We start from the raw sequence: 21759 nt of genomic DNA, 5'->3' as shown, positions 1-21759 counted from the left end.
TTTTTAATTATTTTAGCAGTTGGATTTAAAGTTGGGGCAGTTAGATTTTTTTTTTTTTTAATGTTAGATTTGATTATATTCGATCTTAGGTATTGGATTCAATAAATCTTGAGGGACATGCCCACGTGTGTGGGGTCCAGCTGGTGGTGCCCACACGGGATAAATCCTGGAGTATTTATGGCTTTGTTTTAGGTCCAATTTTCCACTTGGGTTGGTTGGATTTGGGAGGGGGATAGAAGGGGAAAAATAGGTTATAGCCTACAGGCCAAGGTTGGAGTTGGTCTAAAGGGGTTAATATCTCCGATTATCTCTTATCTATCACGAAACGTAAAATGCATACAAGAGAGAAATAGCCACTCACAGCGGCAAAATCTTGGTGGGAGGAATGTACCCGGAATACACAGTAGGATCTCTCCGCAACCACTGGTGAAGTCGCTGGTCTTGGCCACTCACCGGCGTGCACGATCTGATGGTCGTTATAATTTGGTCCCTGAGTCTGACAAATAGTCACCTGCACTGCAGCATTCAGCTATGCTTTCCCCAACTACCATTTTAGAAACCTGGAAATACCACATTAAACACGGAACACTGGTGTTTATCTAAGCAAATAATAAGAAAACAAGAGGAAAATCTACAGGATCATATTGCTTGAAATGAACGGATGAGATTTAAGAAACATATCCTATAGCTCCATCATACCCCATTAATATCCCGGTACACTTAAAGGCAATGAAATAGATAATAATACGAAAAAAAAAGTCACCTGGAAATAGATAATAATATCAAAAAAGTCAATAAAATAAAATAATGGGGGACCAGACAAAAACGTGAAGATAATAGTACCAAAAAGTGATCAAATCCACTGCTAAACCAGCCAGTTTTACATGGAATTGTAGATCCACCACTTTAACACTTGCTTTTTCTGTCACAAATTGTATTCCCTACCACACATGCACTCCCAATCTTCAAAGTTTCCCGCTTCATTCTTTTGGAGTTCGGCTGTTAGGAGTAAGGTGGTGGAAAAGCCAGCTACATCAACCCCCTCCAAATGATTGCTTTTTCTAAACCCTACGAATGTATTCCTTTTCTATAAACAGAAGTTGAAATGTACATTAACGAAACCTTCGTCTGGTTGTCGTGGACTCAAACCCAGAAAAAATGTCAATCTGGCTTGAATCTGTGACCATAATCAATCTGATCTACATGGGAGATAAATCATGGATATAGTCATCCCACATTTCACTTGCAATCGAATCCCGCATCTGCGAAGTGAATTCCAGTTCTTCTGTTTCAAAAGCAATGTCCAAAGCAGAGGTTTCAAAATGCATGATTGGTTGCTCCGCCTCTGCTAACGGGGGAATTGATTCCTCCATTTGCAGTATGGTGTCCTTTTCGTACATTTTAAAGATCCAGTCATCTGGTTTCTCCTCACGGATGAAGTTGTGTAGGGCACAAGCTGCCACAACCAATTTGACTTGTGTTTGTAATGGGTACGGAGGGGCTGACATCAATATAGGGAAGCGTTCTTTTAAAGCCCCAAAAGTGCGATCAGCTGCATTTCGTAGCAATGAGTGTCGCTGATTAAATAGCTCTTTTGCATCTTGAGGGTGATAACCACTAGGAAACTCCGTTGAGTGATAAGGTATACCAGTATATGGAGCAATGAAGCCAGGCATGTTTGGATACTTCTTGTCCACGAGGTAGTATTTCCCTGTTACAAATTTTGATCCCAACAGTGGTAGTAAGATCCCACAGTAATTGTAGTACTGACAGAATAAGATCGTTTCTATATATTTTCCAAACAAGTAAACCACCATGTGTTGCATACATGGGATCCTGCAGTTTCCAGTTCATATCTAATTTTGACAGTACATTTACTTCTAGAAATTATTGTCTAATAAGTAAATTATAATCTATTTAATCTGCCTTGTATTTTGACAGTTGAAAATGCAAATCTACTACATCCTCCCCCATTATGATGCGAGCTAACCAAGATAGAGCTGCTCTTTGGAAGGAAGTCACGACAAATATGTCCACCAAAATGTAACAGATGTGTAAGAGAGTTCGCACTTCATATGGTGGCTTCAGTGAAATTTCATAGAATAGGAAAGGACAACTTTGTCCAACAGAAAATCTCACATTCAAGTATGTTTAGTGAATAGTGATTGACATGAATTATGATCTATAATCAAGCAATCAAACTTGTGTCCGTATTGGCATCACACTCGCGCTAGCATGCTGGCTTTTATATATGATAAAATTATGAAATCAACTAAACAGAAGAATACTTTTTTAATGACTATCAATTTAAGGAGGAAACACAGTTTTCTACGTTAACTGAGCGTTTAATAGTCCAATTCGGGTTGGCAATACCTTCTGGCATCTGCAATTTGTTTCGTCTGGTGAGAGCAGAATTCAAAACTTGCAAATCTGAAGCAGAGCCTTCCCAACCAGCCAAGACATAAAGGAACTTGAGATCAAATGAGCAAGCAGCCAGAACATTTTGTGAAAGTAAGCCATTCTTGTCGCGGAAAGGTCCTTGCTCATCTACCCCCACCATCACTGGGAAGTGTATGCCATCAACTGCTCCCACACAATCCTATAGGATAAAATTTTTGAATTGTAAATCACATAGAAACGAGATACATATCATACTTGGTTACTGTGGGACTACCTTAAAATATGGATAAAATCTAGGATTTTCTGAAATTTCGGGAGGAACAGCAGATCCTGGAGGCTGAAAGAAACCTATCGAAATTGCCATTACTGCGTTTAAGACATTGTTGAAATGACGACTAATGGTTTCTCCTGAATAACGGAATAACTCTTGAACAGCTCGAGTCCGTAGATTATGACCAATTATGAACAAGAACATGGCCAATTGCTCTTCAATCTTGATTCGATTTGTGTGGCGCAGTAGGCCTTTTCCTTGCAAAATATCACACAACTTGTAGAAGACATGCTTATCCATGCGAAAGTTCTCTAAACAGCGTTCATTTTGACCATTAAGGACTTCATCTATAAACTTTGCACCAGTAGATGATAAAGCATGACTAAGTTCTTTCGGTATATAATTCTCATAGACTGTATCCTTTTCATCTTCAGAGATCTCCATTACCAACTACCTTTGCACAGCGATGTATGCATTGAATATCAGCAATTATATGGATGGAGGTCAAACATAAAGAAATGACAAAACAAAAGGAACAGATTCGATATCAATAAGAGAGTACAGCTTAACAACTCTTGCCAGCTAAATGATATTGAAATTACATGATTTCTAAATGAAAAGGTCATATATGAACAAGAAAGAGTGTCAACTGTTAAACCCCATAATTCAAAGAGGTGTTGCTTCCTCGTAAGCATTCTACAACAATGATACTTTTGTGAATCACCTTAAAAGTGAAAATCTATGAATCCACTAGGATAACCGAGTACATTAATTTAGACACGAAGAGCGACCATCTTTAAATGATGCTGAGACCATGATATGGGCCATTCAATACACATGGAAAGAAAAGATGAAGAGTAAGATAAAAGCATAAAAGTATGGTAGCGAAGAAATGCAGAAAATTACAGATGCTCGCTCTCTCAAATTCAAGTACTTTAGACTCAACTCAAGTTAACCTTCATTTTAGCGAATGAAGGAGTCAACTGCATCAATATTTTCTAAACACTTAGCCCTAATCTATTTTAAGGTCTTTTTCATTGATACACTCATAATGTTCGTAACAGAAGCACACGCGTGCATCCACACACACAGAATAAGGTTCTAAGATATGGCAGTACACTGAAATGTGTACTTCCTTCACATTAGTCGTTGTATAAGCGTCCAAAGCCCGAAAATATCAGCATCCAATAGACAGGGGAGACTAAAGTACTAGCTGATGCTAAACCAAGCTACACCAACTGGATAAATTTCACAAAAACGACTCGATACAAACATAAACCAAAACAATGCAATCACAAACAGGGTAACAAATAATCTACGCAGAAAACCGCGAAAGTTGACTGAAAACTTCATCAAACTCGAAAATTACAGAAACCCAGAATCTAATATGTGCAGACCTCACCACTAAAGCATCACAAACAGAAATTACACATTCAAATGGACATCAACAGAAATTGTACGCAATTCTGCTGAATTCTATAATCTGAAATAAGAAATTAACGGAATGTAAAATCAATTTCTGACGAATTCTACTTACAATTTGAATGGAATTAACCAAAAGATTAAAATCCAAGTTGAAGGAACGAAATTATAATCGCCACTAACAAAACCCAAGTGGGAATTTATCGAAATCGAACGCCCATACCTGCGGAGAGCTGAGCTTCTGCAACTTCAGGAGGCAAACGACGTCGTCGCCGGCGGCTTCGGGGCGGAACGAAAGAAATGTGTGAGATGAACAGAATCGTTGGGTTTTTGAATTTAAGGGAGTTATGAGTGAGTGATGTGAGCCACTGAGTGACGTCACATTCTCCGTTGATTCTGTGCGTTTGCTTTCGCACTTTGCCGTCTCTCGCGCTCTCTCCTTTTTATTTTCTCGATAAATTTGTAATTTGCAGTCTTCTGCAAACTTCAGACTGGGGGAGGAGGGTGGGCTGGCAATTCTTTTGCTACTGTTACTTTGACACGAAATGACATGAAAATAATAAGTTTTGAGCAACACGTTAATAATTCGGGCTGTTATTCAGTCACAAGTTAAGTTACTCATTAGGAATCTGATAAGATATTGTTTGTCATACATAAACATCAGACATAACAATTTTTTACGGTGCCCATCACGAAACGATCCATTAACAAATCTGTTAATTATTGAATTAGTTGTTAAGAACATTGTAAGATAACAAATTTAACACGACATGATCCGTTAAAATAACAGATATAATTTGAAAACAACATAAGTACGACAAACACGGCCCATATGTCGAGTGTGAGGGTTTTTCTCTCTCTTTCTCTTTTTGGGCTAAAACCATATTTCTCAAGAAACCCTATTTTGTAGGAGTGTGTTTTCAGAAAGCCCAAATTAATTCCTCCATTCTTGGCCTAATGAAGGCCTCAAACTCGACACTTAGGCCATCTCTAACCAACCTGGCCAAAAGGGCATAGGGTTAAAAATAGCTTGGAATGACATGAAAATCGTCTTCAACCGAGGACTAGGCCAAAGGGCTTGTGAACCCCACCTGACCCAAACTCCCAAATCAGGCTAACGGGCTGGCCATTTCCAGCCAGCCAACCCTTCATCACCAAAATGTCAAGCTTGACATTTTGCCATCCCTTCAGCTCCACAGCTAGCCATTTCCAACCAGGCCTCCAGCGCCATAATGTCAAGCTTGACATTTTACTAGCCCTCCAGCTACATAATGTCAAGCTTGACATTTTGTCAACCCTCCAGCTCAGCCCATTTGAATGTCAACAGCTACATGGCGTAAGCATGACGCCAACTAGCAACAGCTAGCTAACATCATGCTGCCGTTAGGTTACTATTGAATTTTGAATTTTTTTTGGACGAATTTAAAAAAAAAAAAAAAATCCTATAAATACCTACATCATTCCTACAACATTGAAAGCTGAGATAAGAAGTGTCACATAGACAAGAATCATATCTAAAATTTGCACAACCAATTACATATTGACACGTGACACTCGAAATCCTATTCAAAAAATTATTAAAATTACATAAAGATAAGAAATTTGGAGAGTTACTCACTTTAGCGACACGTGTCACTCGAAATCCTATCCGAAAAATTATTGAGATTACATAAAGATAAGAAATCTGGAGAGTTACTCACATTAGCGATGCGTGTTACTCAAAATCATATCAAAAAAATTATTGAGATTATATAAAGATAATAAATCCGGAGGCTTATTCATTTGGCAATAAGTGGCACTCAAAATATGTCCAAAACCTTAATTTAATATGGTAGTTTAATTTAATTAACCATATTAATTTAATTAAAATAATAAATTATATTTAGCCTATGGCTCTTTGACTCTTTCGGTTGGAGATTGTTTGTCAAAGGGCTATATTCGGCATATGACCCTTTGGCACCCTTGGTTGGAGATAATATAAAATATGACATAACACTGTTCATTAAAATATAATTTATTGTAGGGCTAAAGGGAGTCATTTGCCCTCATGCGGTTGGAGATGGCCTTACGTGCAATGAGAGGACACCAAGGGGACATTGTCCCAAACTCATAACGTGATGTCATATAGACAAACAAATTTGAAACAACGGTATTGGGGGTACAGATGTACTAATTTTAAACAATGGTAATGGGGTACAAAGATGTACTAAGTCACACAATAAGGTCAACGATAATATAGAATCGAGTTTGTCATTCATGGAAACTGAATTTAAGATTTGTCACTTATAAATTTGAGAAAAATACCCATTAAGATTGTACTAGTGCTTGTAGCATGTCATTTGGCAGACTAAAATACAAGGGTTTTTATTAGGGAGTTTTAATGAAAAATTCGCGGTACTGTTTACTTTAACGAAAAACCACATTTTTACACTAAAATGTCAATCCTGGTACTATTCATTTTACCCTTTATTTTGTCATTATCGTTAAAACTTAAAGTTTTCAAACTCTTTTCATTAGTTTTTCTTTTTTATTATTCAAACGGGCATCTTGAATGTTGTTGGAGCGAAAGATTGATTTAAGTGTCGGAGTGTTCTTGTAGGCTGTAGGTACCTCCCGCTTCCCTCATTAATGGTAAATGAGGAATGAAATCATGGGCGTCTTAACTTGGTTATAAGATTACTTGTTGAAGGATTAGAGGACCCAAAATTTTTCGTTCCAACAAGTGTATAGGACAGGTAAGTCACTTCCCCAAATATAAGAGAAATTTCCTAAATTTTGTCTATGTGCAGAGGGTTTTTCTTTTTTTTGGGACAACATCGACATCGTTGTGCAGAGTTAGACATGAAGCTTTCAGCCAAGCTTTTGTGTTTTCCTTCATTTGGTTTCTCTCATGTTCCCAACATGCAGTGCACCATGAAGCTTCCTATATACAAACATACATACATATATATATATACATATATATATATATATATATTTCACACACATAATTAGGAGCGAAGTTAAAAAGTTAGCTCACAGAGAAAACAACTAAATGGTGGCAGATGCCCCGTTGCATTCCAAAAAGTGTGTGCAACGTCAGCTTTTTTATTAAGATTTTCGATGAAGCATTTCTTTGAGCACTTGAACAATCAATATTATTATGTGCTTGGAGTAAATTTTTGTTCAGGGATTGGATAGCCTCTTAGTCTAAACTTTTAGAATGAAAAAATTGTAGTCATTACTTTTATTTTTATGTATATTCATATTTTTACTTTTAAATTGAATAACTCAATAAAGAATTGAGCGATAAAACTAAACAAGTGCAAAAATAGTACATGTTAAAATCATGAGAGTTTTAACAAAACACTTTCGAACTGTTCTTTTTTAACGAAAAATCATATTTTTACCTTTCCTATTACTATTCACTTACACATTTATTTGTCATTTTTCATTAAAACTAAAGTTTTTTTTTTTGGACTTTTCGTTAGTTTCCCTTAAAATCATTCTTTCAAATTTGAAAAAAAAAAAAAAATCCATTCTTTCAAAATGGGGTGGAAAATAATTAAGCTCTTGCATGACGGTGTAAGTTCAAACCCTATCGATAACTAATATAATACCTAATTTAACAAAATTTAATAAAAAAAAAAAAAATCGCAGAAAAGGCCCATATTTATTACCAAAAGAATTTACTTACCATCACGGGGACACCTCATATGCAGGAAGCGGCGTATAATGATTGAACCTGAAACTATTGTTTAATATGGAAAAGTGCGTTTCTGAGTCATCGTCTCGTCATCGTCATCTTGCTACACATTGGATTGGAGAATCCAATTGCACGCTCAAGGCTCAACCATCCAAAAGGATCAAAAAGTAGATGACCACCTCCACACCCATATATAAAACCTAAAAAAGTAGGCTAAATCATATTTTACTCTATCAGGCAATGTTTTGAAAAACGTTTAGGTGCTAATCTGGAGTCGAATTGAGATCTAGCGCATAGGCGGCTAGATGGACCAAGGTGGGAGCCTGGACGGATTAGACGGATTTAAGTATATATATATTGTATAAGTAAGTGCATGTTTATATTTAAAAAATACATAATTGCATTGTGATACATATATTGCAAAATAGAATATCATATAAAATATAAAGTTATAGAATATAATGAAAACATAGAACAAACATAATCTAAGTATTCAACAAGTCTCTTACATTTTATTGAGAATAAAAGGCAAAATGAAAGTTGTCTATTTTTTGTGTAATTGAGAGTCGTGACCTAGACGGAGGCTTAGGTGGTCTAGGTAGGCACCTAAGCAGGTATAGGTACCTTGTTTTAATTTTTAAACACTTAGAGAATTAATCGGGGTGGTGACCAGTTGCCTAGGGCCTATGCAGCGTTAGGCAGGAAATAACAGTGCTTTTAGGTTTTCATTTAATTTTAAATTGACACAATGTCTTTTAATTTTTTCAATTTCATAAAGTGGCTTAAGATTTTGTCTAATATCGTACAATCGTTATAAAATTGATTAAGTTAATTAAATACTGATGTCACAAATTTTAGCATTCTATTTTCGCTGACGTGACAGTCAAATTTGTCCACTAATGTCTTCAACTTCTCCTGTCCACCGTCTTTTCTTCTCTCTCTTCTCCCACAACACAATCCATTAATAAAAGCTCTAAACCTTAGGGCATGTTTGGTATTCTATTTGAATCTTGAATCTCTTATATTTCCTCTCACACCTAATACTTGTTCTTCTAATCTTCTCTCTTTCTCTCATTTCCTTCTCTCTCCTCTTTCTCTCTATTGAATTTAGAAGTTCCTAGTGTATGATGAGATTTTTTTTCTTTAAAAACAATTGTGAATTTCATACAAACAAGTTTTTAAATTTTAAAGAAAATTGTTCTCAAGAGATATTTTGAAAAATGATGATTTTTTTTTAATAGAATACCAAACAGACCCTTAAAGATTACTGCCAATATAAAAATACCATTTTTCATCCCTTCACTATTTTTTTCTCCACAGATAAAGGAAAAGGAAAAGTGGAAGTAAAAGTGGTTTGAGGAGTTTGTTGATGTAAACGAGAAAGAGAGGTGCAGTGGTGATAGGAAATGGGGTAGCTGCGTTTTTTTCACTATTTTTTTAATAATTTAAAACCTAACTAAATTTTAATTTTTCTTAAACATTTATAGAAAAATTAGGTTTCTAATTAATTGTTTGGCACGTGTCACAAATTTAATAATCACGCTAACAAATTATGTATAATACATTTATTATGTCATTATTTAATAGTCAACTTAACAAATCTTTTATCGACAATATTAATATGAAATTGCAAGCCTTTTTATATTAAAAAAAGTTGTACGAAATTTGAAATTAAACGCAAAACTGAGGTGCAAGATATCCAATAAATAGTAAATAAAATAGATGGAGAAAAAAAACGAAGATTGACGCACAACGACGGAAACGTGGAGACGTTTGGCATCCGTAGGACTCAAGTCCACGTCAGCAAATCCGTCTATATATTTGTTTAGTTTCAATAATTTAATTTCATCCCTCCTTTGGTGAAGAATCTTGGTCAGTCCGGTTTTTAGTGACAGTGAGGGTCGTTGCAAAAACCAAGCTATCAGAGCAGCAGAAGAAAGCAGAGCAGCAATGGCGTCCAAGGGAGCTGTTCGGTTCGTCGGCTTGGATGCCTTGAGCTTGGACTTGGCTTCCTCTCTCCTCCGCAGTGGCTACAAAGTCCAAGCTTTTGAGGTCTCTCGGTTTCCACCTGGACTTTACTTTGCTCGATTCGTTTTCGTTTCGATTCTGTTTCTGTGTTCCTTTTCAGTTTTATTGGATTTGGATTGGAAGTGATTTATTTTGGGGAAGTGTTTTCGATTTCTAATGGCGATTGATTCTTCTGCAGATGGATGGGAATTTGATTAGTGAGTTTTTAAAGCTTGGAGGAACCAGATGTGGCGGCCCAGAGGAGGCAGGAAAAGGTAAAATCAATACAATCCGGCTCCGGTTTGATCAGACTATTTATTGTTTTTATGTACCCACCATTCCCAGCTCGGCCTTGTGTGTGTATGTCTGTCTGTATGTCTGTCTGTATGTCCGTATGTCTGTCTGTCTGTATGTATGTCTGTATGTTAGGATTAAATCTCTGATCTTAGTTTACAAAGGGGCTGACGTAGTGATGTTCATCCCCCGCTTTTCTTTCTTTGCAATGGCTTGCAGATGTTGCAGCTTTGGTTGTGTTAGCAGATCAAGTAAATGATGCAACTTTCAGTGATGAGGGTGCATCGAAAGGTCCTTCCGAAGCTTATTGAATCTTGACATTATATACCGTATCTGTAGTTCTTTCTATTTGCTTTAAACATATACTGATACATACATGCATCGGAAATGGAATGCAGGATTTCAGAAGGATACGGTTGTCATACTTCGTTCAACAATGTTACCATCGTCTATTCAGAATCTAAAGACGCGTTTCACAGGCAATTTAACCCCTAATATCATTGGTATTTTGTGATGATGAGTTATATAGAAATGTGTTTTGATATCTTATATTAAGATTTGAGATAACCACTTGACGTTTTGTTATTCTTGCAGATACAGCTGATCTTGTAGATATATATGCCACAAAGGGAGTATCTGATGGTTTTAATGGAAAGATCATGGTAAGATCACTTGCTCACCATTTACCATTTCTTGCTTGTAGTGGTGGATGCGAAGGTTCTCCCCCCGTTGCCCTCCCTTCCCCGCTCCCCAATCATCCTAACTGTTAGTGCTGATGTTTTTCTGATGCCTTAGATTGCTTCTTCCGGAGGGTCAGACGCTATTTTAAAAGCACGGCCAGTTCTCTCTGGTAATATTCATTAAATAAACTACAATACTGATATTGGAAGATACTTTTGATGACTGATATTGCAAGATACTTCTTTCTTGCAGCAATGTGCGATAAGCTTTATGTTTTTGATGGTGAAGTTGGCGCTGGAAGGTAATCACTTTGTAACCCTTTTACGTAGTTAAGAATACGAAAGAACTGTATTTATTGGAGGAATAATCACTCAACTAATATATTGGTTTTGTTCAAAATATGTTTATCTGCTCCCCCGCCCTTAGTTTTGCTTGTATGAAAAGACAGAAATAGTATTTGTCTTATGATGTTATAGTTTCCTTGGTATTGCAGCAAAATTAGGATGATTAAGGAACTGCTTGAGGGTATTCATCTTGTTGCTTCTTTGGAGGCTATTTCTCTTGGCACCAAAGCCGGTATTCATCCGTGGATAATCTACGATATCATATCTAATGCTGCGGGAAACTCATGGTTCGTGCCTACGCATTCAACTTATTATCTACATTTCTTTAATGACAGTGCCTCATGTTCTATAGTCAAAGCCAAAATACAATTGAGAATATGATTTATCGTTCCTCGCTTTAAAGTCAATAAAAACTTTACTATTAAGTCATATATCAATGACATATTTTTGTTTCAGACTTAATCAATGATGTATTTTTATTAATTAGGCATAGGTCAATAATGAATGTCACATAGGCTTTAAGTCATTATGAATAGTTAGAATTTGACTCTTCTGTCATTCTCTCTTTCTTTCTCTATGAAGGTCATATGGGTTTTTTGTGAGGATCCTTATGGATCTCATAATTGATACAAATCCAATGGCCAAAATCTCTTTTCCTTCCTCTCTTCCCCTCAAGTTTTCTCCTTCTCCCTCACTTCAAAGTTCTCAATGTCAAACCACCAGCGTCACCCCCCCCCCCCCCCCCCCCCCCCAAACAATTCCAGGTCAAATTTCCACCTCAAAATTAGCCCCAACACTGCCACAACCCACCCAACCCACCACCCCAAATAGCAAGTCCCTCACCTTACCCTCCTCAAAATCAGCTCCAACACCGCCACACGCCTCAATTGCAGGTCCCTCGACCCTAAAATCTCAGTCGATATTAACGAAACAACAAATAGAGGGGTCGTGCAAACCAGTGTCTTTTGGTTGCAGAGATTTTTTCCATAACTATGGAAGAATTATAGAGAGAAACAAAGTTACAGTAGAAAATCTCAAAGATGAAGAAGAAGAAAGAGACGACAAATAAAAAGCTAAAACAGTAAGAGAGAGCAAAAAAACAAATCAAACTTAGAGTACAGATGACATGCAAATAAATTTGGGGTTTGTTAATAATGGTGGGGTGTGGCATTGTGAGGGAGAAAGAGGAGTTGAGGGGAAGAGAGGAATATGAAAAGGTTTTGGCCGTTGGATTTGTATCCCAATAGAATTGATCCGTAGAGGATATGAATCGTATAAATAGTTAGAACATGTATATTATATCACTCTTTCCCTCGCCCTTTGTTTACATGAAGGAGTCTGCTCAACTAAAAAAAAAAAACAGAAACAAGAAATGGACAATGCAATGCAGTGTCCGAATCCAAATGTAAAAAACAGAACCACGAAACGGATTACAGTGTCTAAATCCAAATGTAAAAAACAGAGCCAGGAAATGGAGCTTGAATTGAAATCTAAAAATCAGGACTCGTACGAGGTGTGAAGCATAGGAGACGTGTGAGTGATAAAAAAAAAAAAAAACTGGGAAACGGACACTGTAATGTACGAATCCAAAAGTAAAAACAGAACTAGGAAACAGACACTGCATTGTAGTGTTTAAATCCAAATGTAAAAAGAACATGTAGGTGGCATGTGAGTGATGGAAAAAACGAAACCAGTAAATAGACACTGCAACGCAATGTCTGAATCCAAATGTAAAAAACAGAATCAAGAAGCAGATCCGTATGGACTTATTCCAAAATATAAAACTACGAGAAAGTGAGTGTCGATTGAAGTCGGTGCCAGATGTAGTGGCAGATTTTGTAATTTTTGTTTGTTTTAAATGCATTTAAGTATCACAATACATGATTGACCTATTTATAATTCACATAAATATTGTTGATATATTGTTAATATTGTAACTTATTATCGATTTTACACAAAATCATCCCATATTATAATATGTTTGATCACTTCATACTCTGCCCACTATTATAAGTATTTATTCATTTCAGGGTTTTCAAGAACCATATTCCTCAGTTGTTAAGGGGTGCTGCTAAAGATGATTTGAATACTCTTGTTCAAAACTTGGTAAGATATACTGTACAGTTTTTGTGCTTTATATTGGATCAACTTGAATACTGGTGTTGGCTGTTTTCTATCAAAGGCAATATCTCATTACATAAGACTAATGGGATTTGCTGTAGAGGGTTATATTGGATCTGGCCAAGTCGCTTAGCTTTCCTCTCCCGCTTTTAGCAGTTGCTCATCAGCAACTTATTCTTGGTACTGAATCTCAGAACACAATCAAGTAACGTTATATTGTTCGATCTTTGGAAATGACCAGCTTTGTGCTTAAGATTTTCTCATACATTTCCCTTTTCAGGGTCTCCACGTGACAACACAGATGATGAAGATGCTACATTGATTAAGGTTGTCTTAAGCCCAAAAATATATGATTAAGGCATTTTTGTAGCTTGAATTCCTCCATGTTACATCAAAGTTGTTTTGAAATATGTGTTTCTTCGAGTCAACTTATTCTTTCTTATTCGTACACTTTACATTGTTGTACAGGTTTGGGAACAGAAACTTGGAGTGAGAATTTTAGATGCAGCAAATGCTGAGACTTACATCCCTGAGGAATTGGCAAGCCACACTGTTGCTAAATCATATACCGTCAACCGAGTTGGATTCATTGGTCTTGGAGCAATGGGATTTGGAATGGCAACTCACCTTTTAAAAGCTAACTTTTCTGTTTGTGGTTATGATGTAAGTCCTCAGTTTGTATCCTAATTGAAACAAGAAACTGGTATTTAACTGAGGCTCTTTCGTATCATCTATTTTCCGACGTCATACAGCAATGCTTAAACAGTATTTGTACATTAGGGGTCGATACATGCACTTACATTTGTGTGTGCACATTAATATTGTTGTACCCCCTTGAATAAGTTCAAGATTGACCCTATAGTTTAAGATACTGGTCAAACTGATCTATTTTCCGGCTTCTTTTGAATGCAGGTATATAAACCAACAGTGACTCGTTTTGCCAATGCTGGTGGCTCAATCGGAGGCTCTCCAGCAGAAGTATGTAAAGGTAGATGCATATTAAACGTTCTAGAAGTAGAAGGCGATTAAAACAATTTGATGACTATCCATTACTTATTTGTCTGGTGCAATAACCTATCTGTTTCTGACGCATTTTCTCTCCTAGATGTTGATGTGCTGGTAATAATGGTCACAAATGAAGCTCAAGCTGAGAGCGCTTTGTATGGAGACTTTGGTGCTATTTCAGGTAAACAAATTATTCTCTGCTTCCCTAGTCCATTTTTATTAGGACTAACCCCATATTCCTGTATTTGATAGCACTTCCATCTGGAGCTTCTATTATCCTTTCATCCACTGTTTCTCCTGGATTTGTGAGCCGACTAGATCACCGCTTGCAAAGTATGTCTTTACATTCCATTCGCACTATGTAATTATGCTTTACTTGTGATGAAACTATAGTCAGGATTTTGAAATGTTATAGATGAAGGAAAGAATTTCAAGTTGGTGGATGCTCCTGTGTCTGGTGGGGTTGTGAGAGCCTCCATGGGGGCACTTACGGTGTGTTAGAACAACCATTGGTTTTGACTTTTGTCCCAATAGCTGATTCAAAAGTTTTAGTTTTAACAGGTTTTTGGATTTTTGTGTCTTTCTCAGATTATGGCATCCGGTACAGATGAAGCTCTTAAGAGTGCTGGTGCAGTCCTCTCAGGTACTAAGCGTGTACGATAAGGTTCATCAGGCTTCAGAATGTAGGGTTCTCATAAATAGTTTTGTGACTGGTATTTGACTATATTCTGTGAACAGCATTAAGCGAGAAGCTTTATGTTATCAAAGGAGGCTGTGGGGCTGGAAGGTACTTTTGAGTCAATGTTTGTTGCATATCGTATGTCATTGTCTATTAGATCGTTGTAGGTCTATGACGCTATTTTTTCGTTTTATCTTGGAAGTGAAATTCCGTTACTTTATTCCTCTTATATTTTGTTCTATAGTGGTGTAAAGATGGTTAATCAATTGCTTGCTGGAGTTCATATAGCGTCGGGAGCTGAAGCAATGGCTTTTGGAGCTCGATTGGGTCTTAATACAAGGACGTTGTTTGATTTCATCACAAATAGTGAGGGAACATCCTGGTAACTTTCTTCCTTGTTTAAGTACTTACTTTCTCAAAACCTTAAATTTGTTTATTTAACATGCAAATTTAAGAGGAAATGTATTGTTGATGTCAAATGTTCCCAAATTAGGATGTGAGCTATTATTATCTAAACTAATATCATTGTTAACGTTCAGCAAACATTTTCAATTGCAGGATGTTTGAAAATCGTGTTCCACACATGCTCGACAATGATTATACTCCGCATTCTGCACTTGATATTTTTGTGAAGGATCTGGTCAGATGGACATTCACTCATGCATTCTTTGAATAGAAACAACTTACAATTACAATTAAGAGATTATCAGTGTACTAATATTCTAATCGTCTACAGGGAATTGTTTCTCAAGATTGTTCAGTTCGAAAAATTCCACTTCATATATCGACTGTTGCTCATCAACTCTTCCTGTCAGGTTCTGATAAATCTTCTTCCTTTAAAATACATAGGATCTTAATGCTGTATGGAAACTAATACTTGTTTCAATTTTTGCACTATGACAAATGTTGGCCCTTGGATTCCTTTTTAGTTGCTAGCTTGCTTATGGAAAGTAATACTTGTTTCAACTGTCGGGCAGGTTCTGCTGCAGGTTGGGGTCGGCAAGATGATGCTGGTGTGGTTAAGGTACACGCAAGCTTTATTGGCTTTTTCTTTCAGTTGAAGTTAGTTGGTTTATTGAGTACATGTAAAATTATCTCAACAAAATTCCACACGGGTGTTAAGTCAAAGTATAAATTAATGGTGGTGGCAGTAGGTGGTTTAACCGAAGCAGTTGTATGTATGCAGGTTTATGAGACACTAACGGGTGTTAAGGTAGAAGCAAAACTTCCGGTTCTTAAGAAGGACGTTGTCTTGAAGTCTCTCCCAGTTGAGTGGCAAGTAGATCCCACTGGTGAAATACAGAGACTAAATCAGGACAGTTCAAAGACTTTGGTTGTTCTCGATGACGATCCAACTGGAACTCAAACTGTTCATGATATTGAGGTCTTGACGGAATGGTGAGTGCCTTTATTTTCCTTATGCTATTCTTATTATGTAATGCAATAGAAACCGCGTATACTATTTTATCAGAAAATGAGCAGAGATTCAGAGATGTTATAAAGTGGTGAGTGTTCTTTGCAGGACCGTTGAATCACTAACGGAGCAGTTCAGAAAAAGTCCTAAATGCTTTTTCATTTTGACCAACTCCAGGGCCTTGAGTTCTGAGAAGGTAAAGGCCTATGTGTAAACACATCAAGGTTTAATGTTTAAATCATGCTTCATATTATATAAGAAAGAAATTCCTCATGAAAAACATTCATCTCATTCCAAGGAATGATTTTTTTCTTACTTTAATTACTTCGGTCATAAATAGTAATGTAGATTGACGTTTTTACAGGCTACTGCATTAATTAAAGACATCTGCACAAACCTGCGTACTGCAGCCAAATCAGTTGAGAATGCTGATTATACAGTAGTTTTGAGAGGCGATTCAACTTTGCGTGGCCATTTCCCAGAGGCAAGTACTGTGACTTTTAACTATGTTGAATTATCATGTTGTAAAGTCATTCAACACTCTGGGGACTTTTCATATCATTTGATGAGACTGCCTTGTCTGTTTAGGAAGCTGATGCCGCTGTTTCAGTACTGGGCGAGATGGATGCATGGATCATCTGCCCCTTTTTTCTTCAAGGAGGGCGTTATACTGTTGGAGATGTACACTATGTTGCAGATTCGGACCAGTAATATTCATTCCTTTCCATGTTAGAAAGTACTTGATAACGATTTAATGGTGAATTAACATTGCTTATGGTTCATGGGTTCTTTAGGCTTATCCCTGCAGGGGATACAGGATTCGCTAAAGATGCTGCTTTTGGCTACAAATCTTCAAACCTTCGCGAGGTCTAATATTTATATGTTGTGCTTCAAATTCATAGCTTTACCAAATATTATGATTGATGTTAGCTTGAATTGTAAATTTGAACTTATTTGCAGTGGGTTGAGGAGAAAACAGCCGGCCGCATACCAGCCAGTAGTGTTACATCTATTTCTATCCAAATTCTTAGAAAAGGTGGGCCAGATGCTGTTTGTGAGCGTCTTTGCAGTTTGCAGAAGGTACGGAGAAACCAGCAGTCTCTTTCCCTCTCTCCCTCTTTCATGCAAGCAAAATACAATGGTTATATATCTCCACCACGGACAGAGATTTTTAAGCTACTAAAAATATATGGTTTAATATGGGTGGAGGTGCGTCCGATGCATCAATTTCGTACTTGTTTTGATGCGAAAGAGTGCTAGGCTACAAAAATTTACAAGGGTCAAAGGATAACAATCCCTGCGATAAATGAAGTTACTGGTCGAAAATAGCATGTCGTTTAGTGAGATATTGTATACTTGTATCCTCTGATTCTTAATTTGTGACATAAAACAGGGATCAACATGCATAGTTAACGCAGCTAGTGACAGAGACATGGCTGTTTTTGCAGCTGGAATGATCAAGGCAAATTCTCTATACTTAAACCATGTTATTGTATGAAACTTCTGGTATATTTTCATCAAGTTCTGGGCAGATCATTTTATACGTTTTTGTTTGGTGTGGTAGGCGGAACTGAAGGGCAAGCGCTTCTTATGTCGCACTGCTGCTAGCTTTGTTTCTGCCAGGATCGGAATTATCCCCAGAGCTCCAATTCTGCCCAAGGATCTAGGAATAAACAAGGAAAGGAACGGAGGTCTCATAGTTGTCGGGTCATATGTTCCCAAAACGACAAAACAGGTTGAACTGGTTATCTGGATATATGTTGAGTGATTACCTCCCTTATATTTTATTTTTATCTTATGGCTCACACTCATAATTCATAGGTGGAAGAGCTTAAACTACAATGCAGCCAGATTTTGAGAAGCATTGAGGTGACCAACATATTCTCTCTCGAGTATTTAATGGTTAACGTTAAGTTACTGTTAATTTCGAACACAAGACTGTGATAGATCATTTTCTATTAAAAATTAGTCTTCCCAAATAGACAATTACAGACAAACTATGGCCATCGGGTACTGACTCAGAACTGAACATGCCATAAGTAGGTTTCGGTTGCTAAAGTTGCCATGAGTTCTACAGAAGAGAGGGAGGAGGAAATCAGTAGAGCAGCTGAGATTGCAGATATATTCCTTACAGCTCGGAAGGACACTCTAATAATGACCAGTCGGGAGCTTATTACCGGAAAAAGTTAGTCTTCATTCTTTTTGTTCAGAGATTTATATTAATGTATCATATTTGCGAAAACCACATAAAAAACTAGCTCTGCTGTTGCCAAACTGTTCTGAAATGGCGATTTCTTGTCCACTGGGCAGCTCCCTCTGAGAGTTTGGAAATCAACTTCAAAGTTAGCTCGGCACTGGTGGAAATAGTGAGACGCATAACTACAAGACCACGTTACATTCTTGCAAAGGTACGTATACGTTTTCAAATGAGAAAATGTTCTCTTTCCCTGTTTTTGAATTTGTATCCTCCTTGCTGAAATTACACTCCATTTAGGGTGGAATCACTTCATCTGACCTTGCTACGAAAGCTCTTGAAGCAAAATGTGCAAAAATAGTGGGACAAGCCCTGGCTGGTGTTCCCTTATGGCAGCTAGGTCCTGAGAGTAGGCATCTGGGAGTTCCATACATTGTTTTTCCGGGTGAGTTTTGGAGTTCGCTAATATTTCTGTGCTAACTAAAAGCGTATTACACTAACAAAAATAGTTGGTCCATATCTAGAAAGCTTAAGTTTTTGGTAACAATGATAAATCAACAAAAACTTATTAAAATTATTCATTCTTAGGTAATGTTGGTGACGACAGAGCATTGGCGGAGGTCGTGAAGTCCTGGGCTCGTCCAGTCAGACTTTCATCAACCAAAGAGCTTCTTCTGGTAAGAGTCATAAATTGAAGTTTCATAAATATTTTCACCTCGCGTACTGACAATTTAATATATATGTAAAGAATGCAGAGAAGGGTGGATATGCTGTAGGAGCATTCAATGTATATAATTTGGAAGGAGTAGAGGCAGTTGTTGCTGCAGCAGAAGAAGAACAAAGTCCGGCTATATTACAGGTTAAAAGAGTATAAACATTAGATGAATCTCGTTGATTTAGTTAAAAAGAAAAAAACTAATTTTCATATATTATCAGATCCATCCAGGTGCCTTGAAGCAAGGAGGGATCCCGTTGGTTGCATGTTGTATCGCTGCTGCAGAACAAGCCAGTGTAAGTGGCACATATTCTTAAACATGTGTTTCAGGTTGCGACTTCCCATTCTTTTTCTTTAAATCGAAGGCTGCCATCTTATTGTTTACAAATATTGAAAAACTCTGTCATTACTGAACCTAATCCCAGTCCCTGATATCTGGTATCGAGCGGTATGCATGGAAAGTTGGAAACACAGACTTCCTTCAATCCACTCTTTCTCACTTCTGAGGCTTTAGTCTGTGACTCTAGTACTAGGCTCTCTCGTTGTGCTTTCTTATTTAGCCCTTAAGCTCCAATTGTCAAGGTTGAGTTAGCTACTGCGTGACAGTTGCATGCTGTAACAGTCATGATGGTTTTGCGTTTTAATGGTATAACATGGTAAACATTATCATGATAGAACAAATGGCGTTGGACATGAATAATCGACAATAATTTCAAAATTCCACTTTCATCAAGACATCGAGATAATGTATATGTTACGGCAGGTTCCCATAACTGTACACTTTGACCACGGAACTTCAAAGCAAGATCTGGTGGAAGCTCTTGAGTTGGTAAGTTCAATTTTTACCATTGTTTTGCACATTGCTTTGATTTTCACTCAGCATGCAATCCATATATAGAGAGCGTTAGTAACTGTATTTACCCTTCCAGGGATTTGATTCTGTCATGGCGGATGGTTCGCATCTTTCATTTACCGAGAATGTTTCATACACCAAGTTTGTCGCATTCTTTGCTCACTCAAAAGGCGTGCTAGTAGAAGCGGAACTAGGGAGATTGTCGGGGACAGAAGATGATTTAACTGTCGAAGATTATGAAGCAAGGCTGACTGATGTTAAGCAGGTTATTTTTTTTTCTTCGCAACTTTTTGGAATTAGCTTTCCTTCACTCCTAAACTTGTCCTAATCATCAGAAGGCGTTACTAATTTCAGGCTGAGGAGTTCATTGATAAAACCGGGATAGATGCTTTGGCAGTCTGTATTGGAAATGTGCACGGAAAATACCCTGCAAGTGGCCCGAATCTGAGACTCGATCTGCTTAAGGTTGAGATAGTCTCTTACCAGATTTTGCGCTGTTACTGATGTTAGATTGTCGAATGTCAGTTGCACATTACAACACGCACCTCATTATCTACGTAACTGATTTCGTTTTCCCTTATGTTAGGATCTGTACGCTTTGAGTTCGAAGAAAGGAGTCCTCCTGGTGCTTCATGGCGCTTCTGGTTTGTCGAAGGAACTTATAAAGGTACAACGTTTATCCATAGCGATTTCAAAACAATTCGGGTTCTTAGGTTTTCGTTTACAAGCTGAAGATCCTCAGAGATGCTTCCAAGCTACATTTGCATTACTTCCACTTAAAGCTTAATGTCCAAGTAAACTGTTTGGCTCAATGAACAGGAATGCATAGAGCATGGTGTGAGGAAGTTCAATGTAAACACCGAGGTGCGAAAAGCTTACACGGATTCCCTTAGCAACCCGAAGAAAGACCTGGTCCACGTTATGGCGTCGGCGAAGGAAGCCATGAAAGCAGTGGTTGCAGAGAAGATGCATCTATTTGGTTCAGCAGGAAAGGCTTGATAGAGAAGGAGCAGTATCACAGATGAAGCTAAACTGTTTACATAACAATTTAAGCTGATGAATAATCGAATTAGGGACCCTAATAATAAAAGAATATTGTTTTCACTAGTCGAATTGGGATCCGTGAACGTGACAGATTCAACTCCAATAAATGTAGAGTTTGACATTAGATTAATGGTCGATTCATGGTTTTACTTGGTCCGAATTTCCCTCTCCCAATATCAATGATAAGAAAAATAAAAAATTTTCATTGTCTTGGCTTCGATCGACCAAGGTAGTCTCATTATATTAGTACCAAATTGTTGTGTCGTTGTGCACTGAAGTTGGTACTGTGAAATACGCCATATTTTCCGTGAAAAGAATTTTGTTGCAAAAAATTTGGCTCGTTTGGGTTTATTATGCAGTTTGGATCCAGTTTTTTTTTTTAGTGAACTCCTTCTTATCGTCGGTTGCTAGTTGCAGATATAATTGAATCTCGTGACCTCATAATATTTTATGTATTCTTTCATTTTCTTTCGGGTTTATGCCCCATTATCAAAAAAAAAAAAAAAAAAAATCTTCAATTTGTAACCGTCACGTGTGTGGCGCGTGACTTGGATTGAGACTGAGGGAAGACCGGTAAGTACATATTCAAAGTAAAACCAAGCCGCAACATATCTGGGACACAAGACGTCA

The 21759-nt window shown here is 37.3% G+C and overlaps 2 protein-coding genes across 4 annotated transcripts; one reads left to right on the top strand and one right to left on the bottom strand.

The window, feature by feature from the left end:
- Positions 1–777: 777 nt before the first annotated feature.
- LOC137713382 (protein ALP1-like) lies at positions 778–4605 on the bottom strand. Of its 2 annotated transcripts, none has more exons than XM_068452672.1 (4): positions 4317–4605; positions 2675–3121; positions 2374–2599; positions 778–1711 (listed from the first exon to the last, which is right to left on the bottom strand). In XM_068452672.1, the coding sequence occupies exons 2-4, from the start codon at positions 3113–3115 to the stop codon at positions 1200–1202; spliced, it is 1179 nt and encodes a 392-aa protein (XP_068308773.1). In that variant the 5' UTR covers positions 3116–3121; positions 4317–4605; the 3' UTR covers positions 778–1199. The 2 variants fall into 2 exon arrangements, with proteins under 2 accessions (XP_068308773.1, XP_068308772.1); XM_068452671.1 differs by having other exon boundaries at positions 2675–3125; positions 4317–4604.
- Positions 4606–9619: 5014 nt separating this feature from the next.
- LOC137712559 (uncharacterized) lies at positions 9620–21248 on the top strand. 2 transcript variants are annotated; one of them, XM_068451643.1, is made up of 42 exons: positions 9620–9830; positions 9985–10060; positions 10299–10370; positions 10478–10558; positions 10674–10741; positions 10875–10929; positions 11013–11061; positions 11254–11391; positions 13135–13210; positions 13327–13405; positions 13506–13552; positions 13694–13888; positions 14138–14213; positions 14331–14411; positions 14483–14563; positions 14646–14722; positions 14819–14873; positions 14969–15017; positions 15154–15291; positions 15468–15549; positions 15646–15724; positions 15887–15933; positions 16096–16307; positions 16432–16519; positions 16688–16807; positions 16912–17030; positions 17118–17190; positions 17284–17403; positions 17717–17785; positions 17888–18058; positions 18145–18192; positions 18367–18508; positions 18634–18731; positions 18818–18962; positions 19106–19194; positions 19266–19376; positions 19454–19528; positions 19996–20061; positions 20162–20350; positions 20440–20550; positions 20672–20752; positions 20905–21248. In XM_068451643.1, the coding sequence occupies exons 1-42, from the start codon at positions 9729–9731 to the stop codon at positions 21082–21084; spliced, it is 4110 nt and encodes a 1369-aa protein (XP_068307744.1). In that variant the 5' UTR covers positions 9620–9728; the 3' UTR covers positions 21085–21248. The 2 variants fall into 2 exon arrangements, with proteins under 2 accessions (XP_068307744.1, XP_068307743.1); XM_068451642.1 differs by having other exon boundaries at positions 10478–10582.
- Positions 21249–21759: the final 511 nt, after the last annotated feature.

Source organism: Pyrus communis, chromosome 13 (assembly GCF_963583255.1).
Source record: "Pyrus communis chromosome 13, drPyrComm1.1, whole genome shotgun sequence".
Lineage (NCBI taxonomy): Eukaryota > Viridiplantae > Streptophyta > Magnoliopsida > Rosales > Rosaceae > Pyrus > Pyrus communis.
This window is presented reverse-complemented; position numbering and strand designations above follow the sequence as displayed.

What these genes read in the sequence shown, in the direction of transcription:
- LOC137713382 (XM_068452672.1), bottom strand. Translation starts at nt 3,115, where the DNA reads ATGGAGATCTCTGAAGATGAAAAGGATACAGTCTATGAGAATTATATA. An exon ending in GATTTTATCCATATTTTAAG is followed by an intron (nt 2,600 to 2,674) that starts GTAGTCCCACAG and finishes TTTATCCTATAG; the next exon opens with GATTGTGTGGGAGCAGTTGA. An exon ending in CAAATTGCAGATGCCAGAAG is followed by an intron (nt 1,712 to 2,373) that starts GTATTGCCAACC and finishes AATTTGTAACAG; the next exon opens with GGAAATACTACCTCGTGGAC.
- LOC137712559 (XM_068451642.1), top strand. Translation starts at nt 9,729, where the DNA reads ATGGCGTCCAAGGGAGCTGTTCGGTTCGTCGGCTTGGATGCCTTGAGC. An exon ending in TTTCTGTTTGTGGTTATGAT is followed by an intron (nt 13,889 to 14,137) that starts GTAAGTCCTCAG and finishes TTTTGAATGCAG; the next exon opens with GTATATAAACCAACAGTGAC. An exon ending in GGAGCTTATTACCGGAAAAA is followed by an intron (nt 18,509 to 18,633) that starts GTTAGTCTTCAT and finishes TCCACTGGGCAG; the next exon opens with CTCCCTCTGAGAGTTTGGAA.